Genomic DNA, 26,868 nt, shown 5'->3' on the forward strand with positions numbered 1-26,868 from the left:
TGGGTTACAGCTTCCATTTCTTCTTGGACAAACACAAGGCAGGGTAGAATTGACCTTTGAAGTAAAATTTTATTTTAAAAATTACACAAAATAGAGGTTTTACATGGTTGCCGTGTGGTAACTACAGCTGGATGCCTTCCAGAGGGTGCCCTGGGTTACTTACCTCGCTGAACTGCATACACTAATGCAAAAGATCCCTCAAACAAACCCCACACCAGTAGAAGAAATCCAGTAGTTGTTCCCTGTGTTTCAGATGTAGGTACTTCTCCAAACAACTAATTTCACAGACAACAGGTGAGAACAATTGCTATGTAGTACAGAGTTCACAGACAGTGATTTTGTTCCCCCCTCCCAGTCCTGACATTCCCATGAACATGACTACCTGCTCTGTATAGAGAGGGCTGCAAGGGCTATGACAATGCTCAGACTAAAGTATGAGCATCCAGGGATTTAACAAAACTGGGATGTTTGTAAACAAATTTAATTTATTGGCATTACTTACAAAATAAAGTTTTAGCTCGTAAGTTTCTGTCATGTCTGTGTCACTATATGGTTTTATTGTTTTATAAGGAAACAGAAGGAGAATTGAAGTACATCAGCAATCCCAGATTAATCAAGCTGCAGACAGGGTCCCACAGTGCCTTCCTGGCTGCTCTCCCATGCCTAGGAGGCCATGCAAACACGTGTGAGTGTTGGGATGTCAGTGACTGTCTGCAATGCCCACGTGCCCCAAAGTAGGTCAGATGCTGCCCCACACTCCCGAGGCCTCGGCATCACTGTGGCTGTGCCACCTGCTGCAGGTTCCTCTTGCATCCTGGAGATCACCTGACGCTGCTGCCACCGCTGTCAAGACTGCACTGTCCCTTTAAGATACCACATTCCACCGTAGCTCACGCAGCAGTCCTGGGGAGACAGGGAAAGTCTGGGTTAGGGTGCTCAGGCATGGGAATAGGTTGCCCAGGGAGGTGGTGGAGTCATCATCATCCTAAGAGGTGTCTGCATCTGGCACTGGGTGATATGGTTTAGGGGTTGCAGTGGTAGTGACAGATTAATGGTTGGACTGGTTGATCTCAAAGGTCTCTTCTGACCCGAGTGATTCTATGATTCTGAAGTCCCTAAGGTCTGGCTCTGGGACACTTAAGTGTGATCAGTGACAGAAGCCCCTCTCAGTGCACAGGAGAGCAGGAACCTGGAGCAGCAGGGTATCTCCACCCTGAAGACCAGACTTTACATGAAGTTATGAGTGGGGGAAGGTTGAGAGCCCACAAAGAGGACAAACAGTGCCATGGCAGCAAGGAACTGGGTGTCTGGGGGCTCGTGCAGAAGCCAGTTCAGGGCAGGCTGTGAGGAGGGGTGAGGACCAGGGGAACAGAGGAGTAAACCCAGGCTGAAGCTCAGGGGGAGAAGCTGAAGGGAGCAGTGGGACAGGGCTGGAGTGTGAGAGTTGCTGAATCTGAAGCCTTTTCAGATGCACTGTTCTAAGATAATGAACTGTCAAACCTCAGAGCCCTCATGTGCTGCTCTTCTGACCTCACAAGTGCTCAGGGTGGGTGAGCACCACAGCAAAGGAGTACAGGCAGTGGGTTGTCTCTGGCTCATTTCCTTCTTCCCATTAGATGAGCACTAAGTCTCTGGAGTTCTGAGCTAACAGCTTCTCTTTCTCTTGCTCCCACCCTCCCACTTAGGTAATTCAACACAGGCTCGAGTATTGCTACAGAATTGATGCTGTGGAGCTTAAATATATCTTAGTTTTTCCTTAAGTCTTGGGATTTGTGCATCACAAAACTGAGTAAGAAATCTGGCGTGGAGGCTAGACAGAGGGTTTGCAGACTTGCTCTGCAGATGCAAAACACAAACCCTATCAGTCTGTTCCTCTGTGTATAAAAAAGGAGCACACACAGATGGGGAAATAGGACTCAACAAATCCAATTTCATTCAAAGAGGAATCCAGTCTCTTGTGGCTTAAAGAAGCCAGAGAATCTTTCTATTGTATTAACTCATACTTATTTCAGAAACAAAGATGATTTCACATACTTGTGTAACCAATGTATTCAAGGCAAAAAAAGCCTGACACAACACAAGGTCACACATTGACTTAGTGACATCCATAAAACCAGTGCCTAGTTTTTTAGGGGAAGGTATGTTTTCTAGAAACAGGTTATCTGTTAAATAGCAACAGCATCATGAAAAACTAATGCCAGTGCACTGTCTAGATTTTCCATGAGCTGATACTTGAGCTCATCCAGTGGCTGACAAATCTCCCAGCACAGGGAGCCACAGCAAATACTGTCAGGCAGGCAGAAATGTCTGAGGTTATTTTACTGCTAAGACCAGGTTCTTTCAAGCAAGACCAGTTTGCTTATTATCACAGCAACAGATCTGCAGTTCTTCAAAGACACAATTAGTCTGTTTGCAGATCACGATGTAATAGAGTAATTAAGCATTTGTCTTATTGAAGTGGGTGACAGTGAGCAAAGGCCCAGCCACAATGATTAAGGTGTTACATTAGTTGGCAACTTTCTGCTTGGCCATTCTGCATTGCTTTTAAAGTCATGGCCTGTGTGGTCTGTACTTTATACCTTAGACTTCTTGAGCAAATAAATGGTGCAGCTTCAAAGGCAGATGAAAGGATTCAACTAAACATTCAAAATGAGATGTGTTAACTATTATTTTGCCTGCTGGTTTTGCTCCACACATAGCTGCACACCCTGCTAGAGAATGAACTGCATTTCCTTCTGACTATGTGGCACTTGTGATCGTCAGCATTAGCCAGCAGCAGTGAGCTGGTAAAACTTGGAACGCTGGGCAGAGCCCTCCCACCTCCTGAATGTTTAATTCCACATTATTTAGCAATAACTCAAGTATCACATTTGCTGCACTCTATTCTCTGCTGCTCTGAGATGACAAAGAGAGATTTGTTGCAGTAATACAACCCAATGTGTGAGCCATTGCTCCTTGGAGGGAAAGAAGATAGAATGAGACAGTTTTGAGAAAACAAGCTGAAACACAAGCCTAGTCCCTATTCCAACAACATCTGTTCTATCAGCCTTATTATTTGTCAGTTCAAAGTAAAGTAAAATCCTTTGCTCAGACCGAGCATTAAAAATTCATGGATTACTTGGCTCAAACCCACAACTGCTCAGGAACTCACCTTTAACACTCTATCCACCTCCTGCTTGTTTAGATCCTCTCCACATTCTTGGCTCAGCTGGTTCTGGATGACATTCCTGCGCACTCGATAGTTTTTAGAAAAGATTTCAAGCAAAACTTGGCGATGCTTTAAAAGAAAACGTATCAGAAATATTCAGAGGAACAATCATTCCTAGCTTTCTTTTTATCAAAACTACATGTGCCTCAGTCCATCCAGATCATCCTCTGAACTCCTTTAGAGGATTCTTGTTTCATAATCCTGAAACCATCCCATATACTTCTGCTCTCCAGCACTGCCCTAACCTTTAAGGGCTCTACAGGGATCTTTCCATACCCTGTGGCCAGACCTGCACCTGTCCTGTGACCTGGGGCACCTCCAAAGGTACAAGGACATCCTGAACAAGGGACTGCAACATATTCCTCTCAGATGCTTTCATGGGAGCTCACATGGTCCACTCCAGCCAGAAGGTTAGTTACTGCCTGACTCTTTCCTATAAAAATGTATTTAGTTCATGGACACAGGAGTTGCAGTGTCCATCCACAGTTCCTTAGGCACCTTCCCTTTCACCTCATTTACTCTGACAGCAATTAGGAGATGCTCACATGTGCTGTAATGTTTCCTATTCTAAGTACAAACAGATACAACAGATAGACCAGTTAATCTCTGGGTAATGTTGAATTACCATCAAAAGAACAGAACATTTGGACTGGATCCTGGTGTGAGGCCTACATGGGAGAATCCTTTCTCCTCGCAGGCTCAGAAATGTCCAGAGAGCTAGTTACTGACATGATTACTAACATTACATTCTTGCTGCCCACACTGCCACACAGCAATGATTACTCTGAGAGCTTAGAGCTTCCTTTTGGCTGGACACAGGTTGGTATTGAAAACTGGACACTTCAATAAAAAAAAAATATTGTACCAGTTCCAGAAATACAGATTCAAACAATGCCAAATGCTAAATAAACAGACATTTGGGAATGTCACTCATTTTATCTTTACCTGATCATAAGTGTCACCTGCTTCCCAAAGTGCATAGACCTTTAGTTCATCTGGTGAGGCAGCAGTCTGTGGAGGAAACTGAGAACAAGAGGCTGTTAAAAATAACAGCTATTTAATGAGTTCTGCTTAATGATTCTCTGATATAGTGTCCCTGGACACCCATTACTGAATCAAAACTGCTGCTGCCATGTAATGAGCACTGCTGGTACAACCTGACTGCTCTCCCACCCCACGCTGGAAGGGGTGACTGTGCTCTGGCAGCACTGTGCCCACTCAGACATGGGGCTGCACCTTCTCACAGGCCTGATGACAGAAACAGCAACATGGTCCCCACCAAACCTGTCCTGCAGCACACAGACCCCAAACTAACAAGGGGCTAACTATGGCCCAGGAAATGGGATGAGCACCAGTGGCACCCTGACGTGTGCCTCATCAGGGTGGGGTGACCACACAGGGCCATGGCCCTCGTGCCACACCACCAACCACTGCAGGACATAGTGGAATCCTGTGAACTTTGATTGGGACAGCTTCCCACTGGTGGAAGGTCAACCACCATGTACCAGAACAATCCCAGGGCTTGGACCTCAGCTGGTATCTCATGGCAAGATGTCTACATTTTCCTGTCAGCAGCATTTGCTTCCAGACCATTCCAAACAGTATTCAACGGTGAGTACGAAGTGCACTGCAGAGTCTTTCTGAAGGTTCTTACATTTACAGTGGCAGGTTTAAGAGATTCGGACTCTATCCTGTATTTATCTGCTTCACTAATCCCAAGGCAGTGTTACTGACAAGCACGGTGCTTCTGATGTATTTGTCATCTCAGTTTTGGGGCAGACTATAGGACTCCAGAGGACTGAAGGCTGATGGACAGTGAACCAGATACTTGCTCCTTTCAGGCTCCAAAACTGACAGTGGTTGTGTGTGATTTGGTTTTTTCCCCCACGTGCAAAGCTAGAGAAACATTTGTTTTTTCTGAGGCTCTGCCCCTGCACACAGGAAGGAACACAACTGCCTCCCCTTCATGCCCCAAACTCCTCAAAACAATTAAATACCATCCATTTGCCTTAACACTTCCCCTTGGAGCAGTGACTAATGAGCAATGCTGGAATATGCCTTCGCTCCTGACATGTCTCTTCCTGTCTGTCACTAACAATTTATTCCTTGCTAACTGCCCAGACGACCTAAATCAATCATCTATGAAAAGCTAACAAGCCAGTCCTGATTGTTCCAGTATCCTTCAATCCTGGCTGCTGGTACAAACCTTTCTTCCCAGCCTCCCTCACACCAGCCAAAAGACTTGTGCATCGCAGAGTGAGAGATCAGCATTTCCTTTCATGCTTTGCCTCTGATCTTATTGCAAAGGGGAAGGGTTTTGTCCAGCGGGAGCTGCCTGGTGGGATTAGCAGCTTTGGCTCTCAGGTTAGTCCAAATGGCTGGCATATAACAAGGTTTTACACTTGGTTTAGAGCCAGGATTTGGGTTTATTAGACTTGCAGCACCTGACATAATTCTCTTCTAATAAGGACACTTGCTTTTCAGGAATAATCTCTCTTGTATGCTTTCAGCACAGATAAAATCAAATACTTCAGCTTCCATCCACACAACTGCTGCAGCAGGAAGAGCAAAATGCAGGACACCGGGAGCACCCAGGCACAAGCTGTTGGGCTTTGAGAAAGTCACTCAGCACAGACCCTGAGTGCAAACTCCTCCTGCCTCAGCCACACGGCTGAAATGCAGCTGTGTTTATTCAGCCATTCCGTGAGGAAACAGCTTCCAAACAAACACAATATTTATTTGGGAAGAAACCCCCACAGAATCTCCTCCTCCCGCCCAGCCTTCCTCTCCAATCTGCTGCAAGCACTGGTGCCAACAGCACCCTGCTCACTGCTGCTGTCACACAGCCTGTCCAGGCAGTGGGAAATGCCATCAGTCACTCTCCGGAGAGATGTGCTCGCTGCCCAAACAGCATCACTGTCCTGCCATCAGCTGTCTGTCCCCTTGCTGTTTTAGGTTTACCTTGATCTCTCCGGCCTCACCTTCAAACAGCCCTCTGCTACCTTAAAACCCTTCTTGAAAGTATTTTCACTCTGCCCCTTCCTGCTCTAAGCCCCTAGAGCCTGTGTATGGCTCTCAGGAGACCAACTGCTGCCCCAGTTCCCAGGGCTGCCACGTTCCAGCCGAAGCTCTGCGGGAGGAGCTCTGGGATGTGTCTCACTCCAACACTGAGCCACTGCCAGGCAGCCTCACATTATAGCTAAACCAGATGGAAGGGGCTGAGTCTGCCAAAAAAAATTATCAGCTGGAATAATCTTAGGGGTAAACTGTCGAGTTCATCTCTCCAGGGGCCTGGCAGCAGCACCAGCCTGAAAGGCTCTCCCTGAGCACAGGGCTGCACTGCCCTCGTGTCACCCCATGGCCAGGCAAGACCAAGTTACATCATTTCCTGATGCCTCAAAAATATCCTCAAGGTTTGGGCAGAACCTTGCCACTCCAGGGACCACGAGAAGGGAGCTGGCAGGAGCCAGCCATCCCCAGCAGCCAGCAGGAAATGGGTGTACATACTCAGGGCCAGAGTCCTGCACAAAGGCTTCCCACAGGGCTGGACACAGGCACAGCACTGGACACTGCTCAGGATGCCTCTCCTCACCTTCTCTGATGGCAGCACCTGCCCAGGATTTGCTGTTTCTTTCCCCTCCCACTTGAGGAGGCTACAAAGCACAGCAAGCAGAGCACCCTGCAGGCATCCCCACGGTCTCATCTGCAGCTGCAGTGGCATCTCTACTGGCTCCCCACAAATACCATTTATCTGATACCCTGAGTGCAGTTTTGGTCAGCTTTGTAATAAATCCTGCATCCCCTCGGTAAGGTTTCAATTGCCGTCTTCAGCCACATGTCTTTTATAATAGGGCAGCACACAAGCCAAGGGTGTCTTCACCCCCCACAGAACATAATTTTAATTACCTCAGATCATTGATTTTTATCACCAAAGCACTTTCAATTACAGAAAACTAGTGAGTAACTATGAAATCCCACACTAAACAACCCTCAAGGCTCTCCCTGAGCTCAGGAGCCCTCACTGGGTTCTGACAAAATTGTCCAGGGGAACAATCAAGAAATACCAGAGTGTGTGAGCCCATGCAAAGAGCAAAACCAGCCCCAGCACAACTTTGTCATCTGCACAGAGCATCAGGGGGAGGCTTAGGGGTAATGATTTGCATTGCTGACAGCAGTACAGGCTTATACAGGCTCCTGCACAAGAGCTCAAGTTTTGCAGTAAACTCTGGGTCAGCAGAAGTAAAACTTACAGCATAACTCCTTAAGAGACATTCCAGTGACCACTTCTGCACCTCTCTCTGTCTCCTGTGACAGGGTTTTCCAGACAGAAGGAAGTTCCCAACCACCTCTCTTGAGGAGGATTTTGGGTTTTTTTGATTCCACTCTCACTCCTCATGTGGATGAAATATTTCCAAAATCCCAAAGTTTCCAAAGCAAGCAAATCCCATTCCAAAGTAACAGAACAGGAATGACCTCAGCTGTTTACCATCAGCATGGCAAACACATTACACCAGGTGCAAAGGAGAGCCTGGCCAGCACTAAGGAACAGCTCCAGGCAAGTACTACCCCAGGAGTTGGAAGCTGTCAGGAGAGCAAGCAGAAAGCATCGAAATCTATGTTCTCCCTGGTGGCATTTCAAGTCTGTTACTCTGTTCCCAGGTGCCACGACATGTACTTTGCACATGACTGAGCATGTTACTTGTGCCCACCTCCAGCAACCCTCACTCCTTAGCTGAGTTCCAGCTCCCCTGATCCAGGCTCCCTCAGCCTGCTGCTTCCTGCTCTTTCGAGCAGTTCACACATTTCTTTTCCTCTCTCACCAAAGGCAGCTGCTCCAAAGCTCTTTCTGGTTGCAACCCAGTCAGCACTGCCAGATGTCTTGTAAAATTGATTTTCTTCTAGGCGCTTTCCCATGATGCCAGATTCCCTTTCCTTTCCTAAGCAATCTACTGTCACACAGACCTGCTCTGTCTCACGAAATCACACTTGTCATTTCCATAAAGACAAAGAAACAGACACCTCTGCAGAGTCTAGGAGGAAACAGACTGACCAAAGAAACCTGCTGAGATACTGTTTGTCGCTTCCTAAAGGCTCTGCTGGGTGTGCCTTGCCTCTCCCAGGCAGTTAGTACCACCTCTCCTCTCTCAACTGTGTCCCTGTCCCTAGCAGAAGGAGCTTGTGCAATTCCAGGAGAGCTGATGGGAATCCGCAAATGCCTTAGATCATGTTAACAGGAGCAAGCTGGGACAGTGAATCACTCTGGCCCAACACCATGGATGTGGAAACGGAGCCCCAAAGACAACCAAGCTATGCACATACCACAGAGCAAAGAGCAGAGTGCAGGGCCTGCCAGAAGCAGGACACCAGCAGCTTCAACATCTCCAATATTGGACAGTTCCTCTGAGCACATCTGTTCTTCCAGCCCACCAGCACAGGAGACAAATATTTCACCGCTCAGATGTTTAGCTGCCCCCCCAAACCATACCAAGGGAAAACACATACTTACAGGCACCAAAATCTGTTTGCAGCCAGTGTCCAACACCATGTCCTGTAACATTTTGTCCGAAATGCCACTGAACAACGTGTGTCCTGGAGGCAGACTGGCTAAGTGGAGGTTAAATAACCGTTTAAGCTCACTCAGGGTGAGTACAAATTGTTTCTTAAATGTTGAGGACACAAATGCCTTCAGTTCCTGGGCCACCCTGTCGATGCAGTGGCCGTTCAAAGGGTCCGTGGAGCCCTGTGCCCCGTGGAGGCCGTTGACCAGCCCGTTGTTCATGCCCTCATAGCCAGAGGTGTCCATGGGCTCCTCGTCACTCACAGGCTCCTCTTTAATGCGGATACTGGAAACATCCGTCTTGGCTGAGGTGTCGTTTGATTTCAGCTCTGCCTTTTGCTTCTGGAACTCCCTCTCCAGCTGCCCATAGTTCTGCTTGACTTTTGCTTTAGCCATGTTGACCCTTTGCTCCCCAGAAACCAGCAGTGGATGAGCTATGAAGAAACAAAAATTACCATAAGTCTCCTCATAACCAGAATGGTTTCTTGAAGGGCTTGTTGTGAAATAAAACCAGGAAACATCTGCTTAAGAAATATAAAGCATAAACCCAGTTGGTTGATCAGGTTTTACCTTAGTTTTGGGATGTTTTGGGGTTGTTTGGGGGGTGTGTTAGTTTGCTTTTTTAAAGCCAGATGCTTGGGGAAAGGTGTTCCAGTCATGGAACCTGAGGCAAAGTGCACTTGTTCAATCACCAGGGCCTTTGCTGCAAATCAGAGAACCAGGATACAGACTGCTTACACATCTCTGCTTGTGACCCAAATGCTTCTTTTCACTTTTTTATAGACCCTGTAGTGGCTGGTGGAGCTTGAAGGGGTTTGCATGAAGGGGTTAACAGTGAACCTGAACACCCTTTTAGCACCATGTGCACAGCATGAGAGGCTGAGACCCTCTTCTTAGTATTATTACTATACATTACCCCAGTAACAGGGAGAAAGGGATGGGAGGGAGTCCCTTCCCACTTAATCCTGCAGGTCTTATCCTCTCCACCACCCACCTATCCAAAGGTGAAAGGAAGGGGCGTGTTGGCAGCAGAGGAATCCGGTCCCAATGCCAAAGCAAGGAGTGCTGTGTTTAAGGCAAAAGCACGCCCAGCACACACGCTGTTATCTTCTCTGCTGTTAGGCTCACTAATCCTCTCCAAATAACCCAACACCTAATCCTTCCGAGCAGATCAGACACAGGGTATTGAAATGGATTCATATGCTCGTTTGTCAGTTCTGCTTATACTCCTTATTGGCTCCACTGTCTGGCAATGAGACAAGTGCCTAGTTAAAACTCCCTGGAATCTCAAGTTTTCACAATCTTTTAGGATTATGGAGCAGCTGCTTTAATATTCTCACTGGCACCCTCGATGGAGAAGGATGTCAAAAAGAGACAGCTTCACACCTCCTTACAGCCCCCTGCCAAACACATTCTTCAGTAATTGCTCGGCCCTCAGCCACTCCAGAGAGACCAGTGCAAATCAGGGGAAGCAAAAAAATCACCTCATGTACATTAGCTTGCAAATTGAGAGGTGAGAATTACTTGTGCACTGGCCCTGTCTGTCCTCTCTTCAGGAGCTGCTTACACCCGACAAGCTGCCTTAAAGGAGTAAGTGGATAACGGAACCAGCTGATTTTACAGTGTCAAATGGCAAGTCCCCAGTGCCAGGGAATCCTCCTTGCTCTGCTACAAGGATGCTACAGTAACCTTGTGTCACCCCAACATCAGTGATTTTAGTACAGACCAAGATCTCCCTCAAATAATCCAGAGGAAATCACTAGGAAGAACAAACATCACATAAAATAAGACTAATCCCCATCACATTCAGAACCAGAGAGGGAATCTAAAACATATGGATGGACACACATGCTTCAAGATGACCCAAGCACAGTTCCAATTACCTGATTGTGCCTCTTGTTTCTTTGGTGTCAAGTGTTCCTTTAAGAGATTATAGACCTTTTCTAATCTGAAAGACAAAATACGCCAGGACAGTTTCAGTTGTTATGCTTGCATGCAGCCATGTCAGCTTTAGCTATTAGCTAGAACATTCCATTTCTCCAGGGAGCCAAGGACCAGGAACAACTTGCATGATGCAGTGACACCCCCCACCACACCACTGCCTGGGGTCTGTCAGAAAAAAACTTCGAGGCAATACAGATCCAATTATCTATCAATGTCTACAGAAATGTTTTGTCCTAGACAGTTCTCTGATTTTAGCTTATTCCCCAAAATGCAACAAGTCATTTACTTGGCCTGAATGCCCATCCACAGCATATGTTGCCTCTGAACTATATCTGGATGCTTCTTAACAAAGTCTTCATCATAAGGGAGCATGAACTCCCAACCTTTGTTTATTCTTGCCACAGACATGTGCTCTAGGAAGTCTTTCACATCTTCTGGACAAAGCTAAAAGAAAAAGAAAAAGCATAAATAATACGGGAGTCAGTTTACAAAGGACATATGCAGCAATGGGCAATGTTCCATGAGACAGGAGGAGCTGGGCTGATTTAGGGTATATGGGGCACTGCCACGGACACACACCCAGCTCAGTCAGAGATACTCATCCTCTGTGGCACCAACACTTTCACACACTGTTAAAAGCACAGGACTTCAGAGAGCAGAGGTGATTAATCACTCAAGAGTCAAATAGCTCATGGCATGTTTTGAGAAGAAAAGGGAGTTTCCAACTTGAGATGAAAAGACTATGGTGAAGAGAAGCATATTCTACAATGTTAATCTTATTTCAGAACAGCAGGTCAGACATGCTGCACCTACACATGCCCAGCTTTTAAGCAGCACTGGACCTTACATTCCAAGCTTAGCTGGTCTCTGCCTAAATTGACTCATGTTTTATCATTTTGCTGCATTTTAATGGAATTGGGTTTTGCCCTTTTTGCTTAATATTTCTCATCCATTTGCCACTTTTAGCAGAACATTCAGGTGCCTGAGTTGCTTTAAAGTTTTTATTCAATACTGACAACTGGCAAATGCCAACAGAAGAGTTGCTGTCTTGTAAGACACCCGAGGCAGAGCAGTGTGGGCTGCACACACACTCATCTGCTTGGTGCACCATCAGCTCAATTCAAACTGTGTCCCAGCTTCCCACTGACACAGGAGAGGACATGATGCATTCCAGTGGCTCAGCTACAACGCCAGTCTTGGAGTTGTGGGAACAGTGGGAGCTGCTCAAAATGTTTCTAGAAAGAGTATGTATCTCTACCTGTTTAAAATCAAGGTGTGCCTGGAGAGCAGTGCAGACACTGAACCTGAGAAAAGGCTTGCAGCAGCATCCACTACCAACCTACAGACAATGCCCAACACTTAGCACCAACTCTTTATTCAGAGAGAAATAAAACCACTCACTTTTGTAACTGCTGCCACTTCCTTTCTCACAACCCAGCGGTCCTGAGTGAACTTCCACATCTAGGAAGGGAACAAAGGAAAAAAACCCACTAAGTGTGTGTAGGAAATGCTTTAATGAAGTTGTAGTAATGATCCAGTTCAACGATGTTACCAGAAAAATGGAAATCCCATTCTTTTTAAGACTGTGGAAGCAGGTGATTTTCAGAGAGGTAGAGGAAAAATATTTTCTGGCCTCTTCTGTCCTTGAATGGTATGCACACAGTATCAAAAACTCTGAGAGCCCATGGTGTACCTTGGTGACCATATGCCTACAAAAGCTATGAAGAATCTCTTGAACTCAAACTTCATTTAGATTCAAAACAAAAAAAAAAGAACACCACACCCATGCACTGATGCTGGGACCCTAGAAGTCCCTGAGGCTCAGCTTCTCACATACCTCATCATCAACCTAGAGAAACTCTTCATGCACTTCTAATGCAAGGGCCTGTGGAGGCTTCTGACCATTGCCTTTCAGCAACACACAGCCCCCCCAGCGGGCCTGTTCCCTTCTTGCATGCCCATCATGGTCACTTAGTGATGCTGAGATGGCTGTCACTCACATACTCATCCCCAGTTCAGGGGAAAGCTGAGTGCTCTGCAAAGCAGCTCCTGAGCTCCAACATCCTGGGAGGCAGCTGCTGAGAGCAGGCTAACAGGGTACATGAAGACTTGGGCAGAACACTGCTTGAAAACAACCTTTAATTTCTTCCTGTCTCCAGTTAAACAGACTACAACCTCTTTCAGTCTGTGTGTGTTAATAATGTTGTTAAGAATTCAAAATCTCATTACTTCCAACTTCTTCCTGCCCTGCGATGTCAGCTATGCACCCTTCTCTCTCTGATTCAGCTTCTCTCTGCCCACAAACATACAAACCCACCCCACTCACTTTCTGTTTCAAAGCACAAGAAACTGCTGTCTAAAAGTAGATCTACCAGGTCTCCTTGCAAACAGCTCTGAGGCAGCCACTTCTCATTAGACCCTTTGCCCTCAGCTAGGGCCAACAGTACTCATGTCCCCTGAATTTACCATGTGAGAATCTAGGGTAAAACAGAAGCTTTCAGATAAGACACAAATTACTTTTCCCTGTCCCTGAAGTACAGCCTGGGACAAGTGGACACTAAGAGTCACTACTAGCCATAAATAATTTTTAACCTTATTAATAACTTTACACAAATATATCCGAGGAAATAAAAGTTCACTTTTAAGCTAGAACACATTTTCTCTACAGATGCAATACAGCATTGCACACTATTTCTGAGCCTTATGACCAGATATTTCACTTTGAAAGCCAGAAATATTGATGCTATTTTCTAACATTTTAACTTCTTCTCTGTTACAGTACTAATCAGCAAATTACTTGCCCTTAAGATCAACACAGATCCATTTCTCACATAAGGTATATTTGACACTATTCAAATGAAAGTAACTTCTCTTTTCATCTCAATTTAAAAACCCTACTCTTACTTAACTGAGCATAATGATTCTGGTCCCTAGAACTTTACGCACGACGTGTCACCTAATCTACTGTGTCCTAAAGACTTATGTCACTGGGTCACACCTGAATCCAGGTCTCCATATGGCAGTGTCTTGGGCAGGCATCAAGACACAATAAAAAGTCCGTTTCAATCACCATCACTTTGATCTTACAGTAGTACTGTAACATCCTTAAGTCTCTAGCACAGCATACTCCTGTACAGAGCTAAATCTCATGAACAGCCTCTGCAAACAAGGGGAACAGTCAGGTCTAACTGAAAAAAATGAGAACCATGCACTCATCAGATTCACTTTGATGGGGCAGAAGCCATACTCTGATTATGAACTTAGGAAACATTTAGGAACTTAATTATTTCCATGGTTAGCAAAAATAAACACAATGCAGAGGTTGTTCCTTTCTGCTGTGGTTATGTGTGTGTTTACCTGTATTCATTTCAACTTTCATGTGCAGTCACTGCTCACAAAAAGTACCTGGGAACAAAGTCCTTTCACTGATTAGCAGCTCTGGGGAATAAAGTCCTTTTTAAAGATCAACAGTGCATGCTCAGGGAGCACAAGGCTTACTCACACTGCCCTCCTGAGCCCTCACAGTCCTGAGCCCATGTAAGTAGAGCTGGAGAAACAAGCACTTTATTATCCAGCCCTGGCTGTTCTGTAAGCCCCACATTGTGGGGGCAATGTGATAGTGGCTCTGCAACACGTGTTTGAAAGGGATGAGAACTGCTAATGACAGCTGATCCTGAACCTGCCAGGCAGCCACGATGTCAGCCTACACCAACACTCCCATGACAGACTTGTAACAACACCTTCAGGATTAAAGCACAAATAACTTCTTTGGAGGGAACACTTTCCTGCAGCAGAGCAGCAGAGTTTTACAATGCTGTGGCCTCTCAGGCAAACTTCACCCGTGTTTTCCTTTAAAAACAACAAACACTTTTATACTTACAACAAAGTCTCTCCCTCTACAGAGCACTTCTGCAGGAACTCCACTATGGGGACTAGAAGTATCCTTTGGGTAGAGGACATCACTGTTAATTAAAAAGGAAAAGGGATTAGTTACTAAGTACTCCAGAAAAATGGCACTGGTGAAGATTAACATAAACATGCCCTCCCTGTTCTGCAGTTAAATTACACCTTTATCCAAAGCACGGTTTTCATTAAAGGCATTAATATTGGAGTAATTACACCACTGCAATTACACTAGCACAAAAAGGCTTACACCAGCAAAGCACAGCCTTGTGGCCAGCAGGTGCGTGCAACACAGCTACAAGCTCTGCTTTGTTCTTGCAAAGCCTTCACTCCCTTAGACCAGAATGATCCTAAGAAATGCTTAGGCTAACCTGGTACACAGCCTTGAAGGCAGCACTTAGCCAAAATGCTGATGTACAGGCATAAGAGTTTGTTATTTCATTCCCAGCAATCAAGGGCTTAAGAGAATATTACAAAATGTCATACTGGAACCTTGTCCTTGTCTGCTTGCAGCACCAACTGGCTGACGTGTTAGTATGCTCTCCAAAGCCTCATGGCAACACAGGCTCATCATCTCCATCCCACCCAGGCCAAAGAAATGGGTTCCCTCTCCATTTAAAGCTCTGCTGTGTGCATGTGCTGCTCTGTGCACAAACACCACATCCTCTAGAGAAACACACCCCCTCCTCCTCCTCAGACTAGTAACAAAGACTCAGCTATAACCTAAAACCAATCTGAATGCTAATATTCTGTCTTTTAACTTGCTTCCAGCTTCCTTCTGTAACAGCTGGAGGGACAGCAGGGTTGCTGTAAGAACTGGTCACATTGCTAATGCAGGTCTGTATCACAATAGCTGAAACACATCCTGCTGGCAGGCTTGGAATGGTAGCTGATGCCACTCATCTTAACACACACACAGCTATTCCAGAGACTGTAATTCTCTGCAAGCAGGGCTCCACCCAGGTGAAAAAAATCATACTGCATTTTAGACTTCAGTTCCCAGTGGGATGCTTTATCCTAATAAACAGAAGGATGATACAGAATCCAGTTCATGTGGTACACTTAGCACTCCCACGCTTGATTTATTAAACAGGTGCCTTAACAAGAGCAGCATCCACTGATGAACAGCAAGGGGACTGAACAAAGATCCTTATTTGACTGGATTCAGCTAAGAAAAACTATAGCTGACATTGGTTTCATTTTCTGTGTTTACATTTGACACCAATGTCTGGAAGAATTCAGGACAGCTCTCTCAGAGAAGAACACGAGTGCAGACAACACCAAAAACCTGACATAACATCCAAAACCTGACACAACCCCAACGCAAACACGGATTACATCACCGCTCAGCTGTGATTTCAGCGGCGCTAGGTGCTAAGGTGTTATCGTTTCACATCACATCCGATGTGATGAGTATCTGAGGCACTAGCAGGCAGCAGCTCTGCAGGGGCTCGCAGCAGTGCGGGCGAGAGGGCGGCGCAGCACACGGCGCGGCGGGCGCTGCCCCCGGGGCCGGGGGCAAAGTGCTCCTACCTCTTCACCACCCCGTTCCCCCGCACCCAGCAGCGCCACCTGCTGCACGCAGCGCAGCACAGCCGTGGAGTCCGTGCCCGGGCCCAGCAAACTCATCAGGTTGGCGAACGGCATCACCTTCACTGCAAGGCAAACACACACCCAGCAAGGGCTTCTTCAGCCCACACCGCACAGAGGTTCACACACCCGGCAACTGGTTTGTGATCTTCACACTCAGAGCTTTATCTTTGGAGAAACCTCAACCTTCAGTTCTACTAAGTCTCCCCTGTGCTACGAAACATCTAGTGTTGCATCTATCTCAAAATGCTAGTGTTGCAAAATTGACTGGCTTAACTGGTACCAGATTAACACATTAACATAGTAACTAAAGAAATTCTATTCCTTTTCTCAATATCTGTAAACAGAGATACCTGACGAGAGGAAGCTCCCGAGGCAAAAGCCTCAGGATTTGTTCTCATCAGATACTAACTCCGAAAAGACAATATAAAATTCCTAGATGACACTTGTTAATGGTTTGGCTTGATGACCTTAAAGATCTCTTCCAAGCTTGATGATTCTACGATTCTGTGAAGCACGTATTACTGAAAACTTTCCAGAAAATGCCAAAGTGCAGATTGTTTATGCTCAGACCACACATTCCAGAAGATACCTGCTGAAATAAGTGTATCCAGGAAGCTATCATCAAATCAGAAATTTTTCTAGGAGCCAACTGACTGCAAACATACAGAACAGCAGTTGGATCTGCCATTGGAATTTGGATCCTTCACAGAATCAGAGAGCCAGACAGTCTGTCTGGTGGTGTGGCATAACTGGTAATACTGGGAAAGGCACCTTATCTGAGCCAACAGTACATCACAAAGTAAAGTGCAAATGTACTACAAAAGCTACACACCATTCTTCATCAGGATCTTAATCTGATCAGCAAGGGGTAAAGTTCTCAGCTGGGCCATGGAAAGCACATTGCTTGGAGCCATCGGTTTGTCCCTGCAGATAAACAGATTTGCAGCCCATGAAAAAGAGCATCCAGCCAACATGGACTTTGAACATTGTAAATAAACACTTACTTCTCTTCCTCTACGCTTGGAGGCATCAGCATCATTAAATATTCACTGGAAGAGAAAGAAAACACATCCTTAGAATCTTTGTCTTGGGACTTCCCAGGTTGAAGTACTGTAATTTCTCACTTAGAGCAATCCTGCTTGTATGAATCTACAAAGCAAACATCAGCCTGAAGAGAGAGCTCTCCCCTTTCCTCTCCCATCTGCCTCAGTAAACTCCATACTAGAAAGCTACTGACATTCATCTGCCCAAAGAAAAGATATGGAAAAAATGTGAGTCAGAATCCCAGCTCTTCTGCACAGCAGAAGTGTCCAAACAGATGATGTGCACACAATGTAAACACATGACACAGGAATCTGAGGGGTCATGTAAAGCCCTGCAGACAGACAGAATCAGGCCAGCAACAAGCAAAAAATCTTTCCCACCCATGTAATTACCAATGCCTGTGAGGAAAGAATCTGATCCAAAAGACTCCTCAGAACACCTACCACTGATGCTAAATGTTAAGAACAACACACCCACACCATTAAACAGTGAGACTCTGCCACTTTACTACTCCTTGGGCCACAGCTGTACCAGATGACAGGGGAGCATTAGTACTGACTGCATTGTGGGAAGGTTCCTGCATAGCTACAGTCACCAAGAAACAAACACAAACATTTTTCAAGTAGTTTCAATTGCACCTCACAAATCACATAAGGAAGTTTGATAAGACTTGCCAACAATGGAAGTTTATCAGCTTCAGAGTATCAATTTATATTAACCAGAAGAAGCTTTTATTTTAATTTTCCTTTGCAGAATTCACAGTCCTGATAACATAGGGTTGTACAAGAAGCTACAACCCCAAGCAAAACCAAGAAGTTTTAATCTCAGAGTATAGGGAAACAAAGAAAGCAACCTGAGGTAGGTTGTTCTGTATTTTTTTAAACAATTCCATATTTATCATGGATAGAATTATCAAAGAGTAGGCTTTTAAAAATAGACCTGTTCACTACTCTGAAAACAATCCCAACAAATTACTACCATTTCTGTAGGAAACCATCAAACCATTACCTGGGGGATTTAATTAATTCTGTGTTTTCAGCAAGGCCGTGACCTTGACTAAATAAATACTGGCGCTCGTGTTCAGAACGGCTGTCCTGAAGATAGGGAGAAAAAGAGTCATTATCACATACTGAAAACATACCAAATGCCAGAGAGCTGGATTCCTCACCCCAAACTATGGCCACCCTGTCATTACTGCACCATTCAAGTATTCCACCTCAATAACTGATGTTCTGCTTTCACTTTCTTGTACAATGCTCATGTGATGTGGGAACATTTGTGTTGCTGTGAGTACAAAATCTCCTGACAGACCTGCATGTGAGTCAGACTAACAGGATTTCTCACACTTGACTGACTGAGCTCCCCAAGTCTTTCACAAAGCCCAAAAAATCCAAGACCCAAGTGATTCCTGTTCTCAGAATCCCTTTATGTCTGCTCAACTCTCAGTTTTAAACCTTTAGCAGTGTGGAAACCCCGAAGCATTATCCAGCAGAGGAGGTACAGAGCACTGCAGGGTCTGTTCAAGCCTACACACCTACTCTCCTTGTGATGATTCCCTGATTCCCATGGGCCCAAATTTAAAAACAGTTCTAGGCTTGGCTGAGCCTTCAGGCCCAGACAGCCTCCTCAGCAGTCAGCACACACCTACCTTCAAGCCATAATAATGTAGATGAACCCAGTGCTCTTCTGCTTGTCTCTTCTGCAGGAACTCGTAGGACTGAACACGTCGCTGACGAGCTTGTTCGGTCTCAGGGCGGGAGAATCGTACCTGGAAGATTCGGGCATCATTAAATACAGCCCCAAAACCCTTGGAAAAAAACACCTGCATTATTTATTTGGTATGTAAGTAACAGAAGCTAGGGGCCCTAGCTCAAATGAATCACCCCCTGCTCTCAGTGCCATCTTTGTGTTTGTGCAACAAGGGCAAGTCCACTTCACTTCCCCCCTCCCAAACTCAGGGCCACCAGGACTAGCTGAGGTTTGCTGTCCTTTTTTCTGGGTGTGAATTGTCATGGTATCTTGTCAACTCTTGCCCGAATCACCACAAAAAGGAAAATGTGGACATACAGTAATTTGCTTAACATCGTCTTCAGCTTCATCCTGGGATGAATCACCACCTGCCAAAAAAACCACATCAGAATAAACACCACTGCAGTAAAAAGCCAAAGCCAATCTGTACCTGTTTGGGGCCCATGCAGGAAGAAAGCACACTAAGAACTCCATAACCATGGGCTCAATCCCAGTTGCCAAACTATGCAGCCCCACACTGCTCCATGGGCATAGGATACTGCTGCCATGGGCTTTTCAGTGGCAGTGGTTACACAAAGCCCACTACTACCCTTTGTCACTATCCACCCCCTCCCATCCCTTTGCCAATCCCCCATGCTGTGCCCACAAAAGCAGTTAGGTAGCTACACTGAAAACAAGATCAGCAAAACAAGCTGAGAAATGGCCTAATAATCAGTATGTTGTTAGAATAAACACCTTCAGAACAGAATGACTCCTATGAGTAAAACTATAGAGAGAATTTGTATCTCATCTCCCAAAAGGAAACAGAATTTGTGGAGCATTTACCTTCATTAGCAGCTTCTCTTTCTCGGTGTTTTGCATCAGCCTTGTCCAAGTAGGTAAAGCTTGGCCTCAGCTGAAGAATTCCATGTAGTGGAGTCAGGTGAAGTTCACCTGAGAAAGAGAATTAACGTTGGTTAAGATTGATTTTTTTCCACTGCAAAAGGACAGCCCTTTTCATTATCTCCCTGTCTCTGTAAAGCCACAGCTTCAATTGAGCATAAATATTTAATACAGGAAAACGTAAAAAGGGATTGAAATGAAAAATTCATCCAGTGCTCAGGATTTCAAAGCAGTATGAAAGACCAAGACCTGTTTCTGTTATTTTCCTTTCTGTTGTAGAGAGCCACATTCTGGCTCAGGCCTGACCTATAGTTCTGGAGACTCCTAGTAAAATAGTCATTGCTGAAAACAATCTACATATTGTCATCTCAAATGACCACCAGAGGAAAACTCTGGGATGGCATGGGCAGATAGGAGAGGGGCAAAAGGTGCTGAACAAGAAAATGAGTCAGACAAAATTAGATTAAGATAGTAATACGAATAACTGTAATAAATTTACACTACAAATGTGTATTATTTTGGGCCATCATGCACTGTTAAGATTCACCCAGAGTGTTCTTACATAATGTTTACAATTTTGCTGGACCATCTCAAGGACTCTGGGGTGATTGATAAGAAAAACCTTTGCTTTCTTTAAAGATGTTTCAGGCAATTAAAATGTAGGCTGAAAAAACCAAATAGGTCTTATTTCAACTCTGAAATGAGCATGTTTCACTGATGTGAGGGTTAAGCAAAAGCAACTTACCTTTTTTATAAACAGCAGCTGCATAGCGAGAAACATTACTGGCAGCTTGTGAAGAGCAGAAGGTTTGCTTGTCCATTAGCTTCCTGCAGACAGAGAAGTGCAGTGAGATGGCATTCCACAGGCAATGTGGCATGCAGATGTTAAAGGTGTGAAACCACCAATTCTCAAATTGGACTATCAACACATCATCCCTCTGTTTCCATTCAGAATTCATGAAGCACACCAAAAAACTGATGTTATTTCCAAGAATACTTGCTATGTAAGTGTCCAAAGCAGCCCCCAAGATTGTACAGCCACTTGTTCTCACCTCTCCCTGAAGTCCTGGTTGACACACAGATATCTAAGCTCACCACAAAAAGGAAGGGAAGGCAAAGAGGACACCTACGAGGAATAGGTACTTGTTTCATCTGTACATGTGCCATCCACGTTGAGAGCAATCTGTTCCCCCTTGCTGCGACAGTAGTTAGGATTCAAAGTATCAATGGCCATTTCAAGTTCAACCTAAAGGATATGAAAGGTGAAACAGATAACTACCATGGCATAACCCCAAATATACCAATTAAAATTCAAACCCACACTTCCTAACGTTTCCATAGGTTTACAGCAAATTTATGTACTTAAGCAGTATCATTATACATGAAATTTGCCCTGAGAGTTTGAAAGATGACCAGCATATATGTGAGTTTTTGTAGGATGGGGACATTTAAACAGTAAGCTGGAGATATATAAACTGCCATGTAAATGAATGGGATCAGACAAACCAGAGTTCTTTAGGCAGCGGTGAAATACACCTTCACTTTGATACTTTCCACTACACTAGCCCCAGTTTACTTGTCAGTACAAATGAAGTGCACATACAACATCCTTCATGCCTTCCCATCACTGAGGATCCATTCAGAATCTCTCATAAGGTATGTTCACTTCCAGTTTGGGTACCAAGCAGTATGAAGTAACTATGTTCTCTTCAGAGGCAAAGGCCTCAATTCTGCTAAGTTTGAGACTGCAGCACTTAGCACCGACCTTGAAGTTACTCCTGACTTTCACTCACTGAAACACTGTAACAAGCTCCAAGCCTTTAGTTACAAGGACACTACTTCCCCTCTTAAACTTCAGGCAAATGTTCAAAAATAAGCATTTTCCTGCATAGCATTTCTATTTATATACTATGACAATGCCTCAGGGTATGCCAAAGCCCTTATAAATTTGTCCATCACAGCTACTGTCTTATTTTTGATTCCCCTTTATGTTATTCATAAACTGAACTAGTTACACGTCCCCAGATGAGACAGCATATTTACAAAGCTCTGCACAGGGCTTACAATGCAAATGTTTGCTGATTTTAGTAGACTTCCTGAACACAACAGGCATCCTAACTCCAAAGTTCATCCAAGCACACTCCTGAACCACTTCCCGGAACCAAATCCTAGTACCACAGACATCTATTGTTGCAGTTTGTAAATACAGCATTGTAAAACAATAGCCACAGTTTTGGGATACATTTGCAAGCCAGTGCAGTCCCTCTGGCTTTGCCCATGCTTTCACTACCTATACAATCCCACTGATCTCAAAAGGACTGCTGATGATTCACAGCCAGGCAAGGGAGAAATCAAAACCTGCACTGACACAAAGACAGATCATGGCTCCAAGGCTCAACCCTTCTCTGAATACTGTAAAGACCTTTTCAGTCGAGCTGTATTCACACAAACATCTACAGCCTGAATTAGCATTAGTAATTACATTTTCCTGAGTGATTCTATTTTCTATTACAATAGTGGCTTTCCCATCATGACTTATAAACTACTCTTACTCTAAACTCTGCCTTACAGACACAATGGAAGCATGAGCATAACCCACAGCACAGAGATCTGGTTCTGTAAGTAATTGCATAGTTAGGACAGCTTAATAGCACAATGTTCTTCCCTTAAGTACATTCTGCACAACATAAAACAAGCTTTACAGACTGGACTCAAATGATGACCAACCTTTTGTTGCTTTGGTTTTATTTTCGCTGATAAATGTGTAACATCATCATAGGTCATGGAAGCTGGGCGAATGGGATACTGGAAAACAAACCCATTGCATAAACACCTCTGCATTTAAAGATCAAAGAACTTCACAGAAATTAACCCAATTTCCCCTGTCCCCTCACATGTAGATCCACTTGCCAGATGGAGACATGACATCAAGAAAAGAAATTACTTGACTGATTTGTGAGTCATCAGAGGATTTGGGAGCATGACCTAGCAAGGCTGTTGCTTTCCTCCCAGTCTTGTGCTTTCATCAACACACAATCCCCTTCCTGCCCCTTACACTCCATAATAAACTACACACAGGAAAATGGTGCTGCACATTAGTTCAGCAGAAAAAGGAAGTGTTAGAAGCAAATAAAAACCCCATCCCTCAGCATTGACCCTCTGGAGAGTTATTACCTAGACATAAAAGATTTATGGTTTTACACAAGTACTGTTACCTCAGAGGACATGGGCCACATGTTGCTAGTCAGGAGAGCAGACCCAAGTTTAGCCACAGGGATCTGTCTCTCTTCTGCACCCTTTGGGAATGCTGAGAGGACACTGTGGTATCCCAGTGAAACCCCCCAGCCCTACCAGCATCCTGCTCTGAGCTGCCATTTCTCCACAACACCCACAGGCTCCATCTCTAACCAACTCCTGACATGGAGCCACCGTGAGCATTCCAGAGGCAAGGCTGCCTGCTGCAGTGTGCCTGGCTGTCTCCAGCTGTGCTCTGTGGTATGTGCCATGCAGAGGACAGAAGGCAGTGAGCTTGCCAGTGGTCATCACTGGTGCGATGAACGTGTCACCCAACAGCCTTAAAAGACTTCTCATTTGGCAGATGGGAAAAGTGAATCACAAGGATAAAATGATTACAGAAATTCAGCAGCAGAATGGAAAACAGACCTCTACCTTCCTAATGTATTTCCACCTTCAATCACTAGCTTTATCTCCACAACATAACTTGTGGATCCTCCTGATGACTCACACCAATTTACGAATACTGATGACATGTTACATAGGGCCAGTCCTAAGGAAATGTTTGTTTAGCAATGATGGCAGGAATCAGTGGTGACAGAAGATGGCCAAGAAATGCAGCTATATCCAAACCACAGTAAAAAGACATCATTTACTAAAAGCACTCCCTTAGGGTGGTTAGAGGGAGTGATTTAATGACAAGCCTGTGCCACAAATGACCACCCTGCTCTTGACATCGATTTAACAGGAAGTATTTCAACTGACTGAGACCCAAACAGGCTTGTCTACAACCAAGATCTAGGCAGGCTGAAGCAGTAAGGAAAGTTACTGGTCTTTGCCCCTATTTTAAACAAACTATCACTTCATAAAAGTTAACTGAAATACCTGAAACAGGTACAGCTTCTCCAGTAGACTTCTGGCCAGGAACACGTCAATCTAAAAAGCAAAACAAACAACTTTGATCAGATGCCAGCTGTTATTGATGGAGCCTCAGGTAAAAGTGTAACCCTCAGAGCTCAAACACTGACAATATTAGCTTTCCACTACAAACTCTAACATAAAACACACTGATGACTCTCTTGTCACACGTTTCCTCTCTGCTGACTTTGACATGCAATTCTGCAGTTGATATTTTTAAAAACCAAACCTAAGAAAAAACACTCTTGAAGAGGCAAAGACAGTGGATCTAGCTGTGTTTTTCCTCTCTAAGGAAACTTGGCAAACAAATGTGAAAAGAAAGAGAATTTTTTTCCTTCAAGGGGCTGAAGTGAATCTGTTATCACAATTATAGAAAGAGGAGGAAATTCTCTCTTTGGCAGCATGACTGAAAGGTAACTTCATTACCATAAAATCTTTCTAAATTAGACAAGAGACACCCACGTCTCCAATCTGATTCAATACTTTCATATGAAAACCCACAGCTGTTTCATGAATAAGACATATGGAAGATGCCATTTTAGACACACTCCTGACAATTGCCACTCCTTTTCTCATGGCTTTTCTCCTTCTTGTCCTTCCTTGTACTTCTGGTGTGTAAACTCAGCCATGAAGTGACAAGACACTGTGACTACTCCTTGGGACACAGCAGTGCTTTGAAGAAGGCCACAACTGCTTGCTTTAGCAGAAGGCATGAAATGCTGTAGCTTCATATTTAACACTTATTAACTCATCAAAGTCACTCTGATTTTTCCAGCTCTTGGAGACATGCAATAGAGTCACTGGAAGCACACAATGGTTGAAGCAAATTCCCCACCTGGGTACTTGTCTGACATGAAAAGATTACAAAGGGTGAAACACCTGAGCTGAATCTGCCAACATGGGCACCACTATTTTAGCAAAATAGATACTTGGCCCACACAGCCTAATTCTTTGCACAGAGCAAGCCACAAGACAATCAGGGATGTTGATGACACATGGTTTCAGCAAGGTAAGAACACTGGAAACTGTAATAATGGCAATAATCAGTTCTCATGTACAATCACTGCTGTCACACTGCACTTTTACCTCTTGTATAATTGGATCATCTTCTTCATTTGCCATGCTAGGATAAAACAAAGCTTTTTCTTGGCTTATTCCTTGGCACAACCTGAAAGAAAACAGAAACATCATATGAGTCATTACATCTGTGCCACATACCACATGTAGCCTAGAGTATTTGTTCAAGCCAACTTGGTTCCTTTCAGTGATAATCTGTTTTGTCTGTTTTGAAGGAATGCATGTGTTTGCATGAACAGGTCCCTAATACTAAACAATCTTGACCAAAGGCCAAGAAATTTAAGAGACCGGCAAATGTCTCAAAAATAGGTAAGTTACTGCAAGCTCGGAAAGCCTGCAGTTATGTAAGAGAGCACTAAATCAGCACTCCAACACCTGCAGGGCTCTGGCTGGTCAGCCAGCACCTGTGAGCTCCAAAACTGCCACTGCAGTTGTCACCATCACTACAGACAGTGCCATACAGTTCACCAGCCTCCCTGCTCAGAAAAATTCCCCAAACACAGGTAGTGGAGGAAACTCCTAGTGAAGAGCTGGGAGAAGAAAAGAGCCTGGGCAAACCCTGTGCAAGGGACCAGACAATATTCCTGTCTGTGAATACACTGACCTTGATTTCATCTACCTGACATGTTGCAGCTTTGTCTCCTGACCTTTCACTCTTCAGACTGTCCTGCTAAATGAGAGCTCCAGCATACACTCCCTGGCCTTTCATGGAGTCCTCTGAAACCACCAGAACAACAGATTTGATTTCATAACTACCAACAACTCCAAAGAAAATAAGACTCTGATATTAGCTGAGGACTGGACGCTCTGGAACAAAAATTCATCATGTTCAGTCCAGTGCTGGAGTCAGGGCTGTGCCTGGTTCAGACCTTTGAATAAAAAATGATTGCTCAGCTAAAGCAACAATAGTTTTTCCCTCCTGAAATCAAACAAAAGGATTTACAATTTATTTGGGAACCCATTACAACAATGTTAATTAGTCCAGATCATTTAAGACACCATTAATCAGCCAGTACTGGTCAAGATAGGCATACAAAAATAAGACCTCTCACAAACCGACCAAGGAAAGTTTTAACAACAAAGATGATCAGGCAAAGAAATAAGAACAGTGTTCAGGAACTCTTCCTCACTGTCTTTACTCCTTGATGCCAGTTTGCTTCTTTGCTGGACCTCCTCTGGAGGAAGGGACCAACCTTCCTTATGGAGGAAGTCAGCAACGTTCCAGAGAGGCTGGACAGGCACTCTGGATATGAGTGTTATTAACATCACTACATGGGCAAATTTCCATTCAGGCTTACACTGCTTCTGCCATTCTACTTAGAAATGTGATTCCTTATTTTTCACTTACAGATTCTCCACTACCAAAAAAATGCCCCTCCCAGTACAGAGCAGGAATTTTCGGTTTCTTTAGGCACCAGCAGATCCCAGGGTCTTCTCCCCATACATCTGTATTGGAAAATTTATTACTTCATATGTCAGATTCACATTGGAAATAGTTTTGCAGAGATGCAAAACCTCCACAGTAAAAAGCCAGTACTTAAACTATGGGCTGGGGCTGTTATAGCAAAGCCCTGAGTATGTGCTATCTGACTATTCTCTGGGATCAGGCACTCTGTTCTTCCCAGCAATACATGCATGAATATGTTTTAAGGAAATGAGATTTGTCAGTTCCAGTTTTGCTTTCCCCACTCATGTCCCCTGGGTGGCCTGACACAGCAGCCTCAAAGCTCTGCACAACATGGAGCAACTGCAGTTTGCA

The 26,868-nt window shown here is 44.6% G+C and overlaps 1 protein-coding gene across 1 annotated transcript; it reads right to left on the bottom strand.

Annotated features, from left to right (window-relative positions):
• Positions 1 to 412: 412 nt before the first annotated feature.
• Positions 413 to 25,197, bottom strand: POLR3E (polymerase (RNA) III (DNA directed) polypeptide E (80kD)). Its single transcript, XM_009072007.1, is given in 21 exon segments — positions 413 to 903; positions 3,152 to 3,277; positions 4,154 to 4,231; positions 8,715 to 9,199; positions 10,649 to 10,713; positions 10,996 to 11,153; positions 12,111 to 12,170; positions 14,590 to 14,671; positions 16,146 to 16,171; positions 16,173 to 16,267; positions 17,038 to 17,129; positions 17,210 to 17,254; positions 18,258 to 18,343; positions 18,898 to 19,017; positions 19,317 to 19,366; positions 19,824 to 19,931; positions 20,626 to 20,708; positions 21,011 to 21,126; positions 22,608 to 22,685; positions 24,000 to 24,050; positions 25,119 to 25,197. Coding segments are annotated over 21 exon segments (2,097 nt in total). The 5' UTR covers positions 25,155 to 25,197; the 3' UTR covers positions 413 to 846.
• Positions 25,198 to 26,868: the final 1,671 nt, after the last annotated feature.

This window comes from Acanthisitta chloris, unplaced genomic scaffold, assembly GCF_000695815.1.
Source record: "Acanthisitta chloris isolate BGI_N310 unplaced genomic scaffold, ASM69581v1 scaffold44533, whole genome shotgun sequence".
NCBI lineage: Eukaryota > Metazoa > Chordata > Aves > Passeriformes > Acanthisittidae > Acanthisitta > Acanthisitta chloris.